Source organism: Nicotiana tabacum, chromosome 9 (assembly GCF_000715075.1).
Source record: "Nicotiana tabacum cultivar K326 chromosome 9, ASM71507v2, whole genome shotgun sequence".
Lineage (NCBI taxonomy): Eukaryota > Viridiplantae > Streptophyta > Magnoliopsida > Solanales > Solanaceae > Nicotiana > Nicotiana tabacum.
In genome coordinates, this window is record NC_134088.1 from 6,062,017 (window position 1) to 6,083,018 (window position 21,002).

Consider the following 21,002-nt stretch of genomic DNA (forward strand, 5'->3'; position numbering starts at 1 on the left):
TTTAGTTGAAACTCTCACTTGTGTTTGAAGCCGAGACGGACCTTAATCGAATGTTCTCGACTGAGAACATACTACTAAGGTCGACCACGACCTCAATCCTTTCACTTTAGGGTTCGCTCTTCGTTTGAGATTCGACCAACTCTGCTCTAATTTAAGCAAAACTAGTAGGGGACTTGGGACGAGGGTGGGCTAGTGGTCAGAAGGTGTGAGTTTGGGAGGGTTTAGGTTAGGCGCCTCCACCAGGGGATCTTGTGGCGGTGCTAGGATTCTTGGCTCAAAATCAATATTCGAGCGGCTGGGGACTAGATTCGAAGGAAGGGGAAGGTGGATTTGGAGAGAAGAGGTCAGGGCGGAGCTGTGGTGCGAAATTGGGGGTCATTGGACGAACTAGGGTTCCGGCCTTATTTTCAATCTAATATTCAAAGAAAACGGCTGGGATTCGAGGGATAAGGGTTAGGGGTTCTGATTGGGGAGGTCTAGGGGAATCAGTGGTGTAAAGATGAGGTCGTTTGGACCACCGGAACCGCCGTGAGGCAATTTCCGGTGGGCGGAGCACGGTGGTAAGAGGCGGAGGATCTGTTTGGTCTCTGAAGCTCAGAGACGAAGAGGTGAGGGGGGGTTTGGCTTGGGGGGCGGGGTATGGTTTGGGAATATATAGTGGATGAAGGATTCGATCCAGTCCGTTAGATTAATTAAAATTAACGGACTGGATTAAACACTTAATAGAAACGACATCGTTTCTTTTAGGCGGGGGTTGGGTCGGTTTGAATGTAAAGCGGGTTGGGCTAGACCGGGTAAGGATGGGGTGATCTGGACCGTTGGATCAAGTCGTATCAACGACTTGGATCTATTATCCAGATACGACATCGTTTGGATATATCTGGGACCGGCCGGTTTGGGACTGGATTGGGCGTGTGAGGTGTGTGAGAGTTTGGGCCTGATTGGTTCAAATTAAGGGATGGCCCAGTCCGATTTCATTTCTATTTTTTCTCTTACTTTCTTTTACTTCTTTAAACTAATTTTTCAAAATTAAAAACCTAAAAATCCTAAATTAAATTATAAAATCGACAATTAACTTAAAATATTAGTTCTTAATAATAATTATCACACGAAATTAAACACCAATAAAGATAAAATCACACAATTTGGACATTAAATGCTAAAAATGCAAAGTACATATTTTTGTGATTTTTCCATTTTGTAAAACAAACTTGATTGTTTAATTAATTCCTAAATTATAAAATTAAATCCTAAATGCACATGCAACACATATTTTTGTATTTTTTTTAATTACAGTAGAAATAAATATGCATAGACAAAATACAAATAAATCACAAACAACACAAAACTATTTTATTTTGAATTTTTGGTAGTAGTTCTCATAGGGCAAAAATCACGTACTCACAAGAGTTATTACAACTAGAGCTCAGTCTAGGTAATATAGTGCCTAGACTGTCTCTTTTTAGTACATGAATAACAAAAAAAGGCGGAACATAATAAGTTTGCAAAGTACAAAAAGTGTCCAGGCTGCAACCATTTTTAGCTAACAGGTCCGCTACTCCATTAGCCTCTCTAAAAACGTGCTTCAGTTGTGGATCATTCGCCTTTCGTAATAGGTATCTGCAGTCATCAATCAAATTTTGGTAGAGACAGTTATTAGATTTTAGGAGGTTTAATAGTTCCAAATAGTCCGTCTCTATTGCTAGTGGAAAGAGTTTTTCTGTCAGTGCTAGTTTGACTCCATGGAGGAGGGCCATGATTTCCATATATATATTAGTAGCATGGTCGAATCCCATATTGAACCCTAAAATCCATCGACCCCTTTCATCTCTAAACACCCCTCCTATTCCTCCCACTCTTAGATTTCCCACATAAGAGCCATCGATATTAAGTTTATAAAAGCTGGGGTTGGGTGGTTCCCATTTTACAAGGATAGTTTTCTTGGGTGGTTTTAAGCAACTGTTTTTTGCTATGTAGAGGAATTCCATGGCTTTACTGATAGGTTGACTTTTGGTGATAGGGTTTTTAATTCCTCAAAAGAGGATTCCATTTCTGAAGTTCCATATATGCCATAGGAGGAATGGGAGAAAGTCTGCCCAACGTAGGTAATTGTTAAAAAAAACCTGGACAAGAGTTGATTTTTGAGCCAATTATGTAGGGTATTTTTTCCTACGGGATTCTGAGAGAAAGGATGTTTTATATTGATTTGATCCCAGATTTGTCTAGCGTAATTTCAACGGAAGAAGATATGTTCTATGTCCTCAATTTCCCTGTTGCAAATGTTACAAGTGTCTTCGTGGCAAATCCCTCATTTTTTTAGCATGTCCTTAGTGGGTAACCTATCCCAAAAGATTATCCATAGGAAATATTTTAATTTGTTTAGGAGGTTGATTTTCCAGAGCCAGGCTAAGTTTTTCCCATTGCCTATGGATTCTGAGACAACTTCATATGCAGCTTTAACTGAGAAATAGTTGTGACCCTTAGAGTTCCAAGTGTATGAGTCCGTAGTGGGTCTAGTTTGTTTTATGTAGGTGCAGTTTATCTTAGATACTATGTCCGGGGGAGGTTCAAATAATAAGTTTCTAAGGTCGAACATTTCGTTTTTAATAACGCAAGAGAGATTTTGGTCAAGCTCTCCAGCTGGGATGGGGCCCTGGATGGAATCTCTAAGTGCTCCTAATTGACTTATCCATTTATCGTGCCACAGGTTAATGGTTGTTCCATCATCTACTAGCCATTTGGTGTTGACGTTGCAAATTTCAGCACCCTTCCTAATTACTCTCCAAGTGTGGGAACCTATATTCTTGCTTTTCCTATGGTTATATTTACTATATATAGTTTTTGCCCATAGGTCATCTTTCTCTTTTCTATATCTCCAAGCTAACGCTGCACTAAAAGAGGAGTTTTTCTAATGGGTGTTAGGAATACCTAGGCCCCCTTGTTTTTTAGGCATCATGACTATGCTCCATTTTACAAGATGGCATTTCTTTTTTTCCTCCGTGCTGCCCCACAGGAAGTTCCTTTGAATAGAATCTATCTTGTTGAGGGTTCCTTTGGGGAGATCATAAATCTGCATGACGTGGTTCGGGATTGCGGCTAGGGTAGCTTTTATGAGGGTTGTCCTACCTGCCATATTAAGGAACTTAGTTTTCCAGCCTGTTAGTCTATTATTCAGCATATCTAGGATAAATTGGAAGTTTTTTTGTAGGATTGGTATTGGGCATAGGGAAGCCTAGGTACTTACCGAAGTTATTAGTATATCACATTGAGAAGCAGCTGCTAATATGATCTTTTTGACCCGTAGGGGTATTCCTGGAGAACACAATTTTTGATTTTTCAAAATTAATAGATTGTCCAGAAGCATTGCAGAATTTGTTGATAGTGTCTATGATAGAGTTATAGCTCTTTTGGTTGGCTTTAGCTAGGAGTATAAGGTCATCGCCGAAGAAAAGATGGGAAAGCTCCGGGCTTTTGGGAGTTATTTTGACTGGGATCCATCTACAACAGTCGATCTCATGATTGATTAACCTAGAGAGCATTTCCATGCAAATGATAAAAATATACGGGGATAGGGGGTCCCCCTGTCGAATACCCCTAGATGGTTCAAAAAAATCAGTTCTTGATCCATTGATAAGTATAGCCGTGGTGGTGGTAGAGATGCAGGACATTATAAGATCAATGAGGTCAGGAGGGAAGTTTAGAAAGTTTAGGGAAAATCTAACAAATGACCATTCAATTTTATCGAAGGCTTTTTCCAGGTCTATTTTAATCATCAATTTTTACTTTTTCCCTTTAGTTTTCCTGAAGTGGTCTAGGACCTCATTTATGATCAGGGCATTATCCGCAGCCCTTCTACCTTTAATAAAGCTAGTTTATGTAGGGTGGATGAGAGTGGGAAGGAGTGTTTTAATGCGGTTAGCAATAATCTTAGTGACGACCTTATAGGTCGTGTTACAAAGGCTTATAGGTCTAAACTGCCTGATAGTTTCAGCATTTTGACATTTAGGTATAGACAGACTAAGGTGTTATTCATGCTTTTAAGCATTTTTTTATATGAAAGAGTCTTGGCAAAAGTTAATGAGATGATTGCTTGTCTCCTTCCAGTATTTTTGGTAGAAGAAAGGGTGAAGCCCATCCGGCCCCGGAGCTTTATAGGGTTGAAAAGAATCTAATGCCCTTTTTATTTCTTCTGTAGAAGGAATACTACTAAGGTAAGGATGGTCTTGGTCACTAATTTTAGAATTGTATGAGGGGTGTATATTATTAAGCAGAGATTGGTTGTGACCCGTAGTATAGAGGTTTTTGTAATAGTCAATAATAAGGTCTTTGATGGGTTTTTAATCTTGGAGCCAATTCCCTGCTTCGTCTTTTAAGCAAATAATTCTATTTTTTCTTCTTCTTTGCATGGTGGTGATATGAAAAAATTTTGTGTTTGCGTTGCCATCCTAGATCCATTGAACCCTGGAATTGAGCTTCCAGAAATCCTCCTCTTGCCTGAGTACAATATTGTACTCATGTAAGAGTTCGTTTTCTAGGTTTATGAGGAATTGACTATGGGGGTAGTTTTGTGAGGTCTGGATGCCATTTACTCTAGCTAGTATTTTGCTCTTCCGTTTGAAAATGTTACCAAAAATATTCTTGTTCCATTCAATAGCTTTTGAACATAAGTTATCTATGGCTTTAGTAATATTTGGTTGGTCAGACCAAGAGTTATCTACCAAGGCTCTAAAGGTGGGGTGGGAAAGCCACATAGTTTCTACTCTAAAGATATTGCTATTAGTAAGGAAACTTCTAAAAAAATCTAGTTTGATTGGGCAATGGTCCGAGTGGCTTCTAGTTAGATGCTTGACATTAGCTTCTTGGAATAGTTCTAACCATTTCGTGTTCTCAATGCATCTATCAAGCCGTTCCATAATTACGTTTTTACAATTTTTGCTCTTGTTAGTCCAAGTAAACCTTGGCCCCTTAAATCCTAAATCCACAAGGCCACATTGGTTCATACAATCTAAGAACTTTGATACTCTATTGTAATTTATGGGTAAGCCTCCAAGTTTTTCCGAGGCACGAGTGACTTCATTAAAGTCTCCCACGACTAGCCATGGACCTTTATAGTTACTTGCTACTACTTTTAAGTTATGCCATAGAATTGATCTTTCTTCCAAGAGGTTACTAGCATAAATAATAGAACATAACCAATTTTTTGTTGAATTTCGTATCTTTACAATGGCGTGTATCTCCTGATCCATTCCACTAATTTGGTCGACCATTGTGTCTCCGTTGTTCCACATAAGTACAATGCCCCCCGAGTTTCCATTAGTAGGCATTTAGATGAGACTAGACTATCCGAAGTCCTGGACCAAGACATGGTGGTCCTCCATTTTAGTTTCCAGTAAGGCCACTATGCTAGGTCGATGATAATCTAGTATATCTCTAAAAGCTCATCTAAATTCTACGCTATTTGCGCCTCGACAGTTCCAAATGATCATATTCATACTTATGTTTCTTCTTGATACTCCCCTTTCATGGCTATTGGTGGGACTGTGGCTGTTCCTTATGCTCTCCCATTGCATCCAGTAGTGAGTAAACATTATTGGGACTAACACCACTGCATGCTGGTAAAGGTTTGAGGGATTCACTTTCCTGATGGAGATGGAGCATTTCCTCAAATCCACTGGGCAACTTAAGATGAACTTTTTTTCTTTTCTTGCTTGGAAGGCCATTGTTTTTGGGTATCTTAACACTCCGTGCTCCACTATTCTTTCTGTTGGGATTTCTTCCTCTTCTTTCTCCTCTTCCATGAAAGTTTGGCTCGGATTTTGTAGTGTTAGAGTAGCCATCTGTGCTTGGCTCGAGCTTTGAAGGGGTGAGGGTGGTACTGTTCTGGGCAGCGGGGCTAAGGGGGTGCTGCTGCTGGGTTGAGAGTTTGGCTGGGCTAGAGTAGTTTGGAAGGTAGGAGCTAGGGTTTGGGGATTTGCATGGGACGGGTACATGGGGAGGTTGGGGTTGGGCATGCTGTACGTGGGCTGTTAGAGCCATACATGGGAGCTCCATGGAGATGGGTGTGGACCTAGATTCATTTGCATGGGGTGGGGCTGTTGGGGACTCATCCATGGGCGAATCATAACATTGTTTAGGCCTAGTTGCATCCCTTCCGTTACAATCTGTGCTAGGTAGGATGGATCCCCTATTTGGACTATAAGATCCCTCCCCTCTAGTTGTAGGCTTATGCTCAAAGCATGGCCCATGAGACCCCATTCCAACCAAGATTGGGGAGCATGGTCTGGTTGTATGGGCCTTGTAGTGAAGATCAGAGGGGTTTGGAGTTGGTTTGAGAGTTGTGGCCTCGTCCAAACATTTCTTCGTGGCCTTGGGTACCTCCTGTTGTGGTTGTATGGTAGCCTTGGCATCTTGTGTTTTGTTTTTACTTTGGATTGAGTCTTTTGGAGTGTTGGAATCGTTACTAGTGGGTAAGTAACTATTTGTATCCGTTACTAAGGTAGTAGGGCCATTATGTGCTGCAAAAGTTTTGTCCATCCTAGGAGTCAAGATGTCTTGTTCATTAATGGGGTTATGACTTGAGGTTGACAAGGAATGAAGTTGATTTGTACTATGTTTTTGTTGTAGGGGGCTGAAGGCTTGCAGATGAGAGTTGGAGGTGTTAATCTGTGCGCTACTAAGGTTTTGCATTAATGAGGGGGATTGGCTATTTGTAGGTATATTAGAGTCTATATCCATAGATTGCTTTTTGTTGTTGTCCTTCGCTGGTACTACTGCTACAACTAAGGGGTTGTCATGTGCTTTTGTTTGGTAAGAATTATTGTCCAAGGGTGTATATGAGTTAATGGGGGAGTTAATGGTTTCTAGGTTGGTTATAGCAAGGTCCTTTATGTAAATGCAAGAGAAGGGATTGTCCTTGTGATGTTGATGTCTTGGGTCTTTAAGAAAAGTATTATACTTTTGTTGGCTTTGGTCTATGGAGGGACAGGGTGAGATAGCAGAAGACTCACCTAAAGGCTGAGTATTGTCCAGCCGATTTTGGCTTCCCAGGAAATGTTACCAATATTCGATTATCGACTTAGAGCTCTCAAGGTTGAACGTACATCATATATTTTTCATTTTTTTTTTCTAAAATCAAATTCGTAGTTCTCTTTCCTTTAAATCATTCTATCAAGTTGGAGTTAATTCTTAAATTCCTATACACCAAAAATACAAAATTATCAATTTTAAAATTATCATTTAGTTACTAAAAGAGAAAGACTTCTCAACACGACATTTGACGTTATATATAAACTTTGTGTTCACTCTAAAATTTGGATAATAATTAAATTTATAATATGATTTTAAGGATATGTGATTTTACCTAATATCAATTGACAAACATAAAGATAAATGATTCAAATTGATATAACGCAAACCAGTGCTTGGACAGTGCCCCCGAGCTGATGAACCCTCGAGCTTAATAAAATAGGAACAATTAAGAACAACAACTTGATACAAGAGAGGAATATTATATTGCCTTGATCTGTATGAATATGGTGCGTCGAGATTGATGGGAGGCACTTCATTTCCCGGGGCGGCTACGTGTTCGTTTTCGCCATGAAGACCAAGGCCGATACTATTAGTGTGAGTGGGTACTGCCTGGGAGTTTGACATGTTGATTCCTGAAATCAAAAAATACTCACAAGAACAATCGTAAAAGTTGTGTGTGTTATGAAGGTTAATATATTAAGCAATCACTATTATCCTCAGCCCCACGGTGGGCGCCAAATTATTTACCCTAAAATTTGGATAATAATTAAATTTATATTGTGGTTTTAAGGATATGTGATTTCACCTAATATCAATTGACAAATATAAAGATAAATGATGCAAATTGATATAAAGCAAACTAGTGCTTGGACAGTGCCCTCGAGGTGATGAACCCTCGAGCTTAATAAAATTGGAACAATTAAAGAACAACAAGTTGATACAAGAGAGGAATATTATATTGCCTTGATCTGTATGAATATAGTGTGTCAGGATTGATTGGAGGCACTCCATTTCCCGGGGCGGCTACGTGTTCGTTTTCGCCATGAAGATCAAGGCCGAATCAATGTGAGTGGGTACTGCATCAGAGTTTGACATGTTGATTCCTGAAATCAAAAAATACTCACGAGAACAAGCGTAAAAGCAATGTGTGTTATGAAGGTTAAAATATTAGGTAAAATCACATATCGTTAAAACCATATTATAAATTTTATTATTATCCGAATTTTAGGGTAAACACTTTGATAGTAGAATTTTAGAAAAACTTATATATCACCGTGACAAATATAAATACATAGGACAAAATGAATACTAGATAATAATAGATGAATAAAAATAAAAGATGTCAGTGTCTCACATATGAATTGAGTGAATCCAAGTTGAGCCCTACCAGTATAGGTAAAATTATTAAATGTCTCATGTCACTTTTACACAATATATGTAGATTATGTTAAAAGATATATGTATACTAATATTAAGTATAATCCCACTTAGTGGGGTATGGGGTCTGGGGAGGGTAGTATGTACGCAGACCTTACCCCTACCCTAGGGTAGAGAGACTGTTTCCAAATAGACCCCCGACATCCTTCCCTCCAAGAACTTCCCACCTTGCTCTTGGGGAGACTCGAACTCACAACCTCTCAGTTGGAAGTGAGAGTTGCTTACCATCAGAGTAACCCCTTTGTTATACTAATATTACATTAAGCAAGTCATCTTATATTTGATGTAAACCTGGAGTAACAAACTTTCTGGTTTTCGTTTTAGTTGTAATTTCAAGTGCCATAATCTATATATAGAAAGTGACAATTTAAAAAAGACAATTGAAAATATTAAAATATAAGTAGATTATGTTAAATTAAACATGCATACATACTAATATTACATTAAGTAAGTCATCTTACATTTGATGTGCATGTGGAATAACAAACTATCTAGTCTTATCTATATCGTTGCTTTTATCGTTTTACTTGTAATTTCAAGTACCATAATTTCTATATAGAAAGTTAACAATAAAATAAGTGATAATTTAGATAGACAACCGAAATTGTCAAAATATAGGTAGATTATATTAAAACATACATGTATACTGATATTACTTTAAGTAAGTCATCTTATATTTGATTTACACGTACGTAGAACAACAAATTTTCTAACTTTATCTATAAGTTTTGTCGTTTTACTTGTAATTTCAAGTATCATTATCTTTATATAGAAAGTTAACGATAAACTGAGTGACAATTTAGAAAAAATCAAACAAAACTGTTATTGTATAACTTTTGCAAGCTAAAATTATTACTATCATCAATTCTTTCGAATCCACCACATTATACAAATTACTATATATATAGAATTAATATCTAGATTATTTCTAATTTTTGACCTGCCAGAAAGTGTCTTTATAGTCAATTATATCAAAAACTTCATTGGCCCAAAAGCAAACTTTGAAACATAGCCCAAGGGCAAAATAGTCAAAATATTCACATATTTCCTAAAATGTACCCAAATAATGTCCATCAAAAAAATTTAAAATACCCAAAATACCCAAAATACCCTTACACAAGGGTTTCCACTCTTTCTTCTCATAAACAGCCTCACCTTCTCTTCCCCTCATTCCTTCTCCTAGCAGAGAGAGGAAATACTCTTTCCTTTTCTCTCTCTAAAAAGTTTCATCCCTTTATATATATATATATATATACAAATCTATCTCTATATTCACATTCTGTATAATTACACCTTTTTATATCAGTTTGGGTATTCTTGTTTTTTGGGTGGAGGATTTAAGATTTTTATTTGAAAGAGGTGTTCGAATTAATCGGACGGTGGAGAATTAATTGAGGTATGCAGGCTGATCAGACGGTGATAAGTTTGAGACCAGGTGGTGGTGGTGGTGGTGGTAACAGAAGCAGAGTGCTTGTGGGCCATTCATCTGCTAATTCTGATCTCCCTTTGCTTCGTCCACATGGCGGCGGTTCTTCCTCTCTTCCTTCTTTCAAGGTTCAATCTTTTTTCAGATCTGTGTATTTTCTTAAATTTTGATATTGTTTTGTGTAGTTTGTATTTGGGTATGTCTTTATTGAGTGTTTTCAGCTCCTTTTGTTATCTTAATGGCTTTTTTTGCTGTTTGTTTTGTGTGGTTAATCTTGATTTTTTTGAATCTGATATTGTTTTGTATAGCTTGTGTTTATGTATGGCTTTTTCATTGTGTGTTTTCAGCTCTTTTTTATGGCTTTGTTTTTGGGTTGTTTGTTGCTTTTTTGGTTATTTTTTTTTGAATCTGATATTGTTTTTGTGTAGCTCGTGTTAAGTCTTATTTACCAATATAAGGTTCGAACCCTGCCGTATGACAAAAGTCTGGTATTAAGTGAAGAAGGGTAGAGGGGTGGGCTCATTACCCACCGAGTTTAGAATTGAGCCCCACTAGCCTCGGAGATTTCTTGGATATCTATAAAGACAAAGGGTCTGTTTAATGGCAGATTGATTAAAGATCTGAGTAATTTTTTTAATTTGGATATATGGCTTTATTGGGTGTTTTCCGCTGCTTTTGGTTTGCTTGATGGCTTTGCTTTGTGTTGTTTGTTGCTTTTTTTTGTGAAGCTTTGATTTTTTTGAATCTGATATTGTTTTTGTGGAGCTTGTGTTAAGTCTTGTTAACCAATATATGGTTCGGACCCCTCCGCATAACAAAAGACTGGTATTAAGTGAAGAAGGGTAGAGGGGTGGGCCCATTATCCACCGAGCGTACAATTGCGCCCCACTATCCTCGGGGATTTCTCGAATATGAAAATGAAAAGGGTCTGTTTAATGCGGCAGAATCATTAAAAATCTGAGTATTTGTTTTTATATTTGGATATATGGCTTTATTGGGTGTTTTTAGCTGCTTTTGGTTTGCTTTGATGTTTTTTTTTTTGTTTTTTTTGTTGCTTTTTTTTTTGGTGAAGCTTTGATTTTTTTGAATCTGATATTGTTTTTTGTGTAGCTTGTGTTAAGTCTTATTTGTCAATATAAGTTGTCTTATTCGCCTCAAGTGGCAAAGGTTGAGGGATTTGTGACTTAGGACACTGGTTTGCGTAGCAGGGTAGAGCGGCGGGGCCAATTATCCCCTTCTTTGGCTGTGGTTGGTGCTAAGAGTTGGCCCAGACTGATTTCTCGGTCATAAAATAAGTTGTCTAATGTTCTCGGTTTTTGTTCTTTTATGTCTGTTTATTGGCAGAATGATTAAAAGGTGAGTTTTTACATGTACAACTTTGGGAAAAATTGACATAAAAATTGATGATTTGTGGTTTATTCATGGGTGTTCTGGTTCTTGATGATTATGGTGGTATGTAATGGTTAAACGTTGTCTCATGTTTTTATGGATCCGTTTGCTGGTAGAGTTACTAAAATTGGATGTTTGCATGTGTAGTTTTGTTGTAATAAATAAAAGTTTTGTTTTTATCCGTGGATTTTCTTTTTCTTGATGATAATGCTGGTATCTGTTGTTACAGTAACGATTACCAATACATATTAGTCGCATGATCTTAATTATTTATCATTTTATGGTGTCTTTTTGATGTAGGGAGAGTAAAAATTAGATTTTACATGCATAATTTTTTAAATCTGTTTCTTGATGGTAATGGTGTTTTCTGTTATGTGTTGTGGAAAGTGTGACAGCTCATGACCTCTTGTTTGGGAATTCGCATAATTTATAGCTCCAATTCATTCTTGGTTGGGTATCCGTGTAAAAAATAGTTCTTGTTACTTCTTTCTCAAAAAAATTGAAAAATTAGTTCTTTTACTTATTGGGGTTCATTTGTGTTCTAGAATGTTTATTTTGCCTTGTTTTTTAAGTTGTGGAATTGGGGCTTTTAGATAGTGTGGAAATGTCCATGCACCAATATGTATTATTTCTGCAGTTATTCTTGTTTTTAACGTCCTAATTCTTGGCAGCTCACTTAAGATGTGTTTCTGCTGTAAATATGGACGGAGAAAAATTTGTAGGCTTTAGGTGGTCAACTAAGGAGTATTGGATTGCCCATAAAGACCCTACTAACATTGAATTCTTATTAATTGTGACCCATTGAAAGAAGTCCAGAGAAGCTATGCTGTTTATATGCACTCTAGTTATCATTTGGTTGCTTTTTTCCCCTGGTAAAATTGGTGTGCGTCATATAGTAGTAGAAATGCTGCGTGGCCTTTGGAGATCTTTATATAGGAGTTTAATATAGATGCTTTGAAGGAAGGGTGATTTGGGAAGACAGAATCACAGACAAAGTGGACCACTTGGTTATTTGCAGTAAATTCTACTTGCCACTTGAGAGCTTGAGGAAGAAGCAATGTTTCCTTTTCTTTATATCTCAGAATGCTCTAAAGGAAACAGCTGCTTGTGATTGAGAATTATTTAGTCTTTCCCTGAGATTGATACTTAAGGAGCCCTTTGTAATGAGCTTGTTTATTGAATTGTGACCAGTATTTGATACCTTATTCCTTTTCTGCGTAACCATAATTGTCTAATCCTTTGTCAATATAGAGATCTGCTCATTGTTAAATCTGGCAGAGTGACCTCTGACCCATGGCTGATTCGACTATGTAGCTAGTGTGCAAATTCCGGATGCTATTAAGATCTGCTGTCAAATTCTTTTGCTTGATTTTACCTTAATTACACCATTCTCTTGCATATTCTGGCTTTTGCATTTGATCTTGAAGTATCTTTTTTTAACCAGCTCTCCTTACGTGGATGTTTCTATTGTGACCCATGGCATTTACTTGATAATGCCCTTTTCTTTCATTGTTGAGATTCAATTTAAAAACTCCCTTTATGATACATGTCTTGACTATCCTTTTATCTTTGTAGACTGGAGACTCTCGTTTTGAGGGCCGTGAACGGGTTAGGTATACTCGAGATCAGCTGCTGCAACTGAGGGAGGTAATATTCATATCTTTCTAGTTTTGGTTGATGTTGTTATTGGGCTTTAGCTTTTGCTAGTTAGATGTGGAATAACAAGAATGCCCTTTCTCCTACTAAGCCCCCTGCCCCAGCCACTAAGGATAGGAAAAATGAGGATTGTGTTTACCCCCCCCCCCCCCAAGGGAAAAAAGCGCGAGGATGATCATTTTATGTTATATGTTATCCTTTATTTGCATCTCCTTATGGTTTTCCCTTTGGGTTGATTGTTCCCGCCTAGGTGGTCGACATTTCGGATGATATTTTTAGAGTCAAACAAGAAGTTGAATCTGAACTGTTTGGTGAAGATGCCAGTCGAGGTCGTGCAGACACTAATGTGAGTATCTGTTAAAAAGGTTATATTTTCCCCTTCTGATTTTTCTGATGACATGGACACCCCACCCACAATACACAGCACATGCACAAGGAAACAGAGTGGGCATGCTGTTCTTTTAGTTGTTTGTCCACACAGAAATACTTTCCCTTCTTTCATTTGAAAAATGTCTCTTTTTTGTCACTTTCAGTATGCAATTTTCTGTTGCCACACGTTGTCTCATTTGTGTTTCTATAGGTGCAGGTCCAGTCTCAGACTCGTTATTCTGAGCCAGACAGTCGTGATTGGCGTAGCAAGTCAGCACAATTTGCTGCCCCCGTGGATGACAGATCATGGGACGCGCTCCGAGAAAACAGAGAGTTTGGTGGCCGGCAAGAACAACTTAGCTCACAGTTTGCAAGAACTCAAATTTCTCCCAACCGAGGGGTACATCTTAATCTACTGCCTTTTGTATTGTTTCCAGAACACATCCGTTTCTTATGTTAAGAACCTCTGTTAGGAAAACTATCTGGCTTTTTTGCTACTACAAACCGGTAGACACCCTTTCCACGCTTTCTAAAGTCCCGTCTGAAAATGAGAGTGAAGAAAATGAAGAGAAGTTCATTAGTTAATCATTATACAATACCTTGCTCAAATGTAGTGGTGGACCAGGAACTTCAATAATTGGGCTATATTATTTCTTTGCAATTTACTCCATGTATGTAGAATTAGGTGGAAGTGATGCACTAATATCGTCTATTATTCAATTATTATAATAATTTAAAAGACAATTACTCGGATGAAGAGGATATGTCTATTTCTTCGCATAATTTCCTTTTAGTAATAGCAGGGGCATTGTTATGATTTTGAAAGAACTATATTATATGATATGACGCTATCTTCGGTTCTTGATCTCAGAAACCTTTATTTTTGCTTGTAAATCAGGGAGGACCTGCTCCTACACTAACCAAAGCTGAGCTGCCATGGTCAGCTCGAAGAGGCAATCTCTCTGACAAAGATCGCGTTTTGAAGACTGTGAAGGGGTAATTTTCTCTCTGTAATAGTTATGCATTTAACAATACATATTTGCTTATTCGTGGTTCATCTTTCTTTCTTTGTCTCTCTGTCTCGCTGTCCATCTCTTGGTCTCCCATATTCACTACTTTATTGCCTTATTTTGTTAATGTCTCGGTATCTCTTACATTTAGAACACGACACAGAACTTCCATTGATATGCTGTCATTTGCCCATTAAACTACTTCATCAGTGCACTGTAATTGCAGAGAGAAGATGTTAATATGCATTTATTCTGGATGCTTTATGCACGGGGTTCGTTCTTTCTCTTTTGTGTGTGTTTTTGTGTGTGAGTGACAAGTAAGGAAGGATACATGAGGTTCTTGGTTTCAAAAGTTTGATTATTCGAGAAACATTTACGGCATTATTTGGAGATATGGATTTTGTCTGACTCGTTGATTCCAACTAATATTGATTTGCAGTATACTCAACAAGCTGACTCCAGAGAAGTTTGATCTCCTCAAAGGTCAATTGATAGATTCAGGGATAACAAGTGCAGACATTCTAAAGGTCTGTCTTCCTTTCTCCAGGATACCCCTCTCTTTCGTTGTGTTTTTTGCTCACTTAAATTTTCCCTTTTCTGCCGTGGAAATTTAATGTGTTTTTATCTTCACTCCAGGGTGTTATTTCCTTGATATTTGACAAGGCTGTATTGGAACCTACATTTTGCCCGATGTATGCCCAGCTGTGTTCTGATCTCAATGAAAAGCTTCCTCCATTTCCTTCTGATGAGCCTGGTGGCAAAGAGATTACATTCAAGCGTGTTCTATTGAATAATTGTCAGGAGGCATTTGAAGGTGCTGCCAATCTGCGAGAAGAGGCGAGGCAAATGACAGCCCCGGAGCAGGAGTCAGAACGCAAGGACAAAGAAAGGTTGATAAAATTGCGCACTCTTGGCAATATACGGCTTATCGGAGAGCTTTTGAAGCAAAAGATGGTCCCTGAAAAGATTGTTCATCACATCGTTCAGGTTGTAATTTCTTGCCTTTTGCTCAGGTCTATTTGTTTCCATGCTGATTGCTGTCTTTAATACCTTGAACTGTACCTTGTCTTTGCTGGTTTTATTCAACAGGAGCTATTAGGACAAGATCCCAAAAGTTGTCCGGAAGAAGAGAATGTTGAAGCCATTTGCCAGTTCTTCAACACCATTGGCAAGCAGCTTGATGAGAACCAAAAGTCAAGGCGCATCAACGATGTGTACTTTAACCGGTTGAAGGAACTATCTACAAACCCTCAGTTGGTTCCACGTTTAAGGTTTATGGTTCGTGATGTGCTGGATTTACGTTCCAATAACTGGGTCCCTAGGCGGGAAGAGGTGACACATCATTCTATCATGTATTTGTTGCCTGTTCATGTCGTAGAATTATCTCTTGACGTGGTAATATTCTTTCCTTTTTGCACAGGTGAAAGCAAAAACCATCACTGAGATTCATACAGAAGCGGAGAAGACCTTGGGGTTGCGTCCTGGTGCCACTGCAAGCATGAGAAATTCTCGTGGTCCTCCGAGTCCTCAAGGCAGCTTGAGTCCTGGCGGCTATCCCATGAATCGGCCAGGGACTGGTGGTATGATGCCTGGAATGCCGGGAGCTAGGAAGATGCCCGGTATGCCTGGGATGGATAATGACAACTGGGAGGTTCCTAGATCCCGGTCGATGCCGAGAGGTAATGGACCAATGGTGCAGCCTGGTGGACGTGGTCCGCCACCACTGGTCGGCAAGTCGCCCTCATTGAACCCAAGGCTTCTGCCTCAGGGTAGTGGTGGCTTTGTGAGTGGTAGGCCTAGTGCCCTCTTGCAAGGTAGCGGTGCACCTCCTGCTCGCCCATTGGGCTATGGTTTTGGCACGGAGCCTGCATCACATGTTCCTGGACCAGCTAGACCTCCAGCAACTGTTTCTCCAGTAGCCGAAAAGGCACCCCAGGCTCCTGCGGCAAGGTCGAATCCTGATGAACTAAAGAGAAAAACAGTAGCTCTTCTGGAGGAATATTTCAGTGTTCGGCTTCTTGATGAAGCTTTGCAATGTGTTGAGGAACTCAAATCCCCAGCCTACCATCCTGAGGTTGTCAAAGAAGCCATATCAATTGGTCTAGACAAAAGCCCTCCACGTGTTGAACCAGTTGCACATCTTCTCGAATATTTGTTTGTTAAGAAGGTTTTTACCGCTGGGGACTTGGGCACTGGATTGTTGAACTTTGCCTCTCTGCTGGATGACCTTGCTATGGATTTACCAAAAGCACCGGCCAATTTTGGGGAGATAATTGCTAGACTAGTTTTGGCGGGAGCATTGGACTTCAAGGTGGTTAATGAGATCCTGAAGGAGGTAACTGATGATCTATACCAGAAAGACGTATTTACAGCTACAATGGGAGCTATTAGCTCTAGTCCTACAGGCCAAGCCGTGTTGGATTCACAAGCACCTGATGTCGAGGCGTGCAAAACACTTTTCCAATAAAAGCTCAACTCTTCGTGAAGTGCGATTTTCTGTAACCTCAGTAGATGGAATGTACTCAAACTCACTTTTCAGCCTTTCTTGTTTATGCCCGGAGTAGAGCCAACTGAATCGCTGTTTATTGTTGAAGTTGGTGCAGTCAAGACCAGGTTGATGTCAAGTGAGTTGTATATTTTTCCAAGGTGAAAGTAGTGTGTTCAAAGAAAGATTTTGCCTTTTGAGATTGGTTAACCAAATTCCATAATTGCTCTAGGCAAAGAAGCCATTTTGTATTCCATTAGTTATTTATTTATTTTTCTCTTTTGACTAGTTAAATTAAAAGTTTTGTCAAACTTGTGAGTTCATACTGCAATCTGCAACTGCTTAAGCCTTTATTTACCATTTTTGAAGGAAGATTTGAAATCGTAACTGTCATCTGTTGGTGCTTTTATATTTCTGTACATCGGTATGCTCTCTGTTTGTCTCCAGAGTATGTTGTGTCCCAAATGGGAGCTTAGAGTTTATTTAGCAACAAACCCAGTGTGATCCCACAAGTTGGGTTTTGGAAGGGTGATGTGTACGTGTTGTTTTCGGTAGACCGTTTCCGATAGACCTTCCGCTCAAGAAATGCATGTTTTCGGTAGACCGTTTCCGATAGACCTTCCGCTCAAGAAGTGCAGGACACTTGATGAAAAAAGTAACTTATTGACAAACGAAAATGAACTTAAAAAGTAATTTTAGATTTAGTAAAGAGCTCAGACGCATGAAGTAATATCCCTCTCTATATGGAGATATTGCAATAGTTCCAACATCTATGTATTGTCTAAAAATTGCACATTTTGTATTTACCAAGAACATCCTAACATTGATGTTCCATTTCACCTTTTGAGAGTCAGTTAAGATTATAAATGGTGAAATTTAAGTAAATAAGGAGAGTATACAGACACACCCTTTGAATCACAAGTTAAATACATCCTATAATTTTGTACTTTATATATATATATATATATGTATGTATGCATGTATGTATGACATCACATCAGTTAAAAAAAACCATACTATTATGTGTATCAATATCATATTATATTACAATTTGGGTCATTACAATGAATGACTTGAAAAAAAGAGCAGCTCAGTCCACAATGCATTTCGCGTTCACACATGGTCAGGTGAATGGTCGTACCCCAAAGGATTACTAGCTGCTTTCACAGCTCGAACCCGTGACCTACGGATCGCATGAAGACAACTTTACCATTGCTCAAAAACTCTCCTCCAATAACAATGAATGGCTTATATAATCAATAATAATATATAAATTGTTATCCATGAATAATAAGATATTCTTATTTAAAGTGTGTTTTTATATTTGTATTGCTCATGGAATACCTTATTCCATGTCTATATTGCAAAAAGTAATGCATAGATTTCTGCATAACTTAATATGAGTAAAATATTATTTAATATCGATAATCAAATATTGTATTAACTACGTAGGAATATTTATTCTAACTAAAAGCTTCATTAGTTTCACAAAATTATTTTTTCAATCCATTTAACTAAACAATGTTAGTATATTTTATGCTGGATTTAATTTTTTTCTCTATTTATAAAAGGGAGTATAAAAGCTGCAAATGTTCCAGCTTACTCCCGCCATTTCCACAGTGCGAGAGAGAAATGGAGATTGTGAGAGAGCAACCGAAGAGCGCCTCAGATGAATCCCTAAAACTGGCGATCGCAATGGCGCTCGTCCGATCAAAGCTTCTCCAAAAACCTCCGGCACCACCACCACGGCAGCCGCCGCCTTCTTCCTCCGCTGCCGTTCCTCAACCTGCCGCTCCTCCTCCTTACTCCGATGATGCTCTAAAATGGAAACGAAAAGTTCGATCAATCTCGTTTAATTTTTCGTTTTGATACTTTCACTTATCTCGTAGAAGTTGCGTGTGACGAATTTGAATTTGAATTAATTGTAAATTTTTGAATTATTAGGCAAAAGAGCGTAAATTAGAGATTCTCAGACTCAAGGAAGACCTCAAAGTTGCCGAAGGTTAGCCTTTTCATTTCCGTAATATTTTAAAATGAAAAATTCAACTCAGTTGTCATGTTATCTAGGGGTGTTCACGGTTCGGTTTGATCAATTTTTGATTAAAATCAAAACCAAAAAATTTTAAAACCAAAACCAAACCAAATTAAATACAAACCATTTGTTTGGTTGTCATTGGTTTGGTTCGGTTTTTCGGTTCTTAGTAAGCTAATAATAAGTCGATAATAGTGAAACAACACTATACAATAATCTGAAAATAATTTGCTAAATTTATGCTTTTTTATATATTTCTTTCGGAACTGAAAATTTATTGACCTCTTTAATTATATGAAAAGAATGAACAAAAAAATGAACTAAAAGTTGGCTTTCTCAAGCTTTAGCCATTGTAGTCCTGCAATTTGAGTTTGCTTTCTTTACTTTTATGGTAGGATTTTTTTTAACTCTTCTGTTAGGCAAAAGTATGTGCGGAGGGTTAGAGAATTAAAGTCTCTTAAGGAAAAGAAAATTGGCCGATTTCTATTGTTTTGGGCTTAGGCAATCTTTTAAGATATAAATAGGATAAATCAAAATTCAAAATAACAATTAAATTGCATAAAATATTTAAAATTATTTAGAAAAAGATATTATATTGTATATGAATAATTATTAAATTTTGTATATAGTTAATCAGTTTGGTTCGGTTTATTTTTCGATTTTTTTTATAATAGAACCAAAACTAAACCAAATATTATCGGTTTTTAAAATTTAAAACCAAAACCAATCCAAATCAAAAAAAATATCGGTTTACTTAATCGGTTTGATTTGGTTTTCGGTTTGGATCGGTTTTCCGTCAAACCGTGAGCAACCCTAATGTTATCAAACAATTAGTTATCAAATATCGATCTAGCTTCTAATTATCTGATTATTTTTCTATATTCCGAGTTCCGACCTCAATTTTTTTTAAAAACTTAATTACGTTTTTCGTTTTTAAATCAATATTGCAATGATAATAATAGTTTTCTGAGTTTTTTGCTAAATTTTTTGATTTCTATATATATATATATATATTACGTGTTTTTTGTTCTTCGGTTCTTACTTTCTTAAATCCGAAACCAAACTTAAAAACCAATTTTTTTAATTCTTCAATCCGAAACCAAACAAAAAAAGTAAAAAACCAATCCAAAGGTTTGGTTCGGTTTTAATCCGAATAATGCATATATATTACGTTTTTTTTTGTTTTTCGGTTCTTACTTTCTTAAATCCGAAACCAAACTTAAAAACCATTTTTTTAATTCTTCAATCCAAAACCAAACAAAAAAAATTAAAAACCATTCCAAAGGTTTTGTTCGGTTTAATCCGAATAATGCACACCCGTAATTCCCTCAACAAATTTGGATATTTTAACAGTTTGGAACTAATGACCTACTGGCCATCCAACCTTTCCTCGAATTGTACCTCTGCCTATTAGACACGAGAGCTAATGCATAGACGGGACAACTAAACTTTTCAGAATCTCGTTTGCAAATTGCTATATAATTCCACTAACGGCTTTAGCCATCAATTATTCACAAAAGGTGTTTGATGTTAAACAAAACCCATCATTAAACAAGATAATGAATGGTATAAAACCACATATTGAACAGTCACGTACAAAATATTAACCCGAGTTTTCGAGCACAAAACAGCTGGTGCTGTCGTTTCTTTTCTCCATTACTTATTAGAAGCATATTGATAACGCCCAATTATGCAATACAAAAAGCAGAGTCAAACCCACAAAGAATTAACCTATCAATAACTTTCGTTAGACTTACAAAATTCTACGGAATCAATTTCCCAAATGTTTGAATAACAGTGGAGGATATTTCTACTAACTACGAATGAATATAAATAAGCAACTGAAAACTAACTATGATTGAGTTGTAAACAATTAAGATAAGGTTCTAAGGTTATGATTTCCCCTATTATTGGAATCCCTTCCGGTTATGTTTCACATAGATTCACCCAATAATCATCTCTATCAATCAAGAGCACTCTTATTACCGTAAATCTCTCCCGAGTAATCACGATAATTTACTAAACGCACTCTCCCGAGTTACGCTAGCTGACTTTATTTATTACAGCTCACTTTAGATTATACCCAAGGCTTCGTTATCCATAATCCCGCCATTAAACCCTCAGTTATTGATCCCTCATATACTTTGGGAGTAATGTTGTTCAACAATT

At 37.6% G+C, this 21,002-nt stretch overlaps 1 protein-coding gene and 1 non-coding gene across 3 annotated transcripts; both read left to right on the forward strand.

Annotated features, from left to right (window-relative positions):
- The first annotated feature begins 9,609 nt into the window (after positions 1 to 9,609).
- LOC107781403 (eukaryotic translation initiation factor) lies at positions 9,610 to 17,188 on the forward strand. 2 transcript variants are annotated; one of them, XM_016602101.2, is made up of 9 exons: positions 9,610 to 10,020; positions 12,857 to 12,928; positions 13,188 to 13,283; positions 13,524 to 13,706; positions 14,205 to 14,302; positions 14,756 to 14,843; positions 14,953 to 15,303; positions 15,406 to 15,648; positions 15,737 to 17,188. In XM_016602101.2, exons 1-9 carry the CDS (start codon positions 9,865 to 9,867, stop codon positions 16,781 to 16,783), a joined length of 2,334 nt encoding a protein of 777 aa, XP_016457587.2. In that variant the 5' UTR covers positions 9,610 to 9,864; the 3' UTR covers positions 16,784 to 17,188. The 2 variants fall into 2 exon arrangements, with proteins under 2 accessions (XP_016457587.2, XP_016457586.2); XM_016602100.2 differs by having other exon boundaries at positions 9,631 to 10,020; positions 13,518 to 13,706.
- Positions 11,956 to 12,060, forward strand: LOC142164495 (small nucleolar RNA snoR103). Its single transcript, XR_012695261.1, has one exon. It is a non-coding gene; the product is annotated as a small nucleolar RNA snoR103 (small nucleolar RNA).
- Positions 17,189 to 21,002: the final 3,814 nt, after the last annotated feature.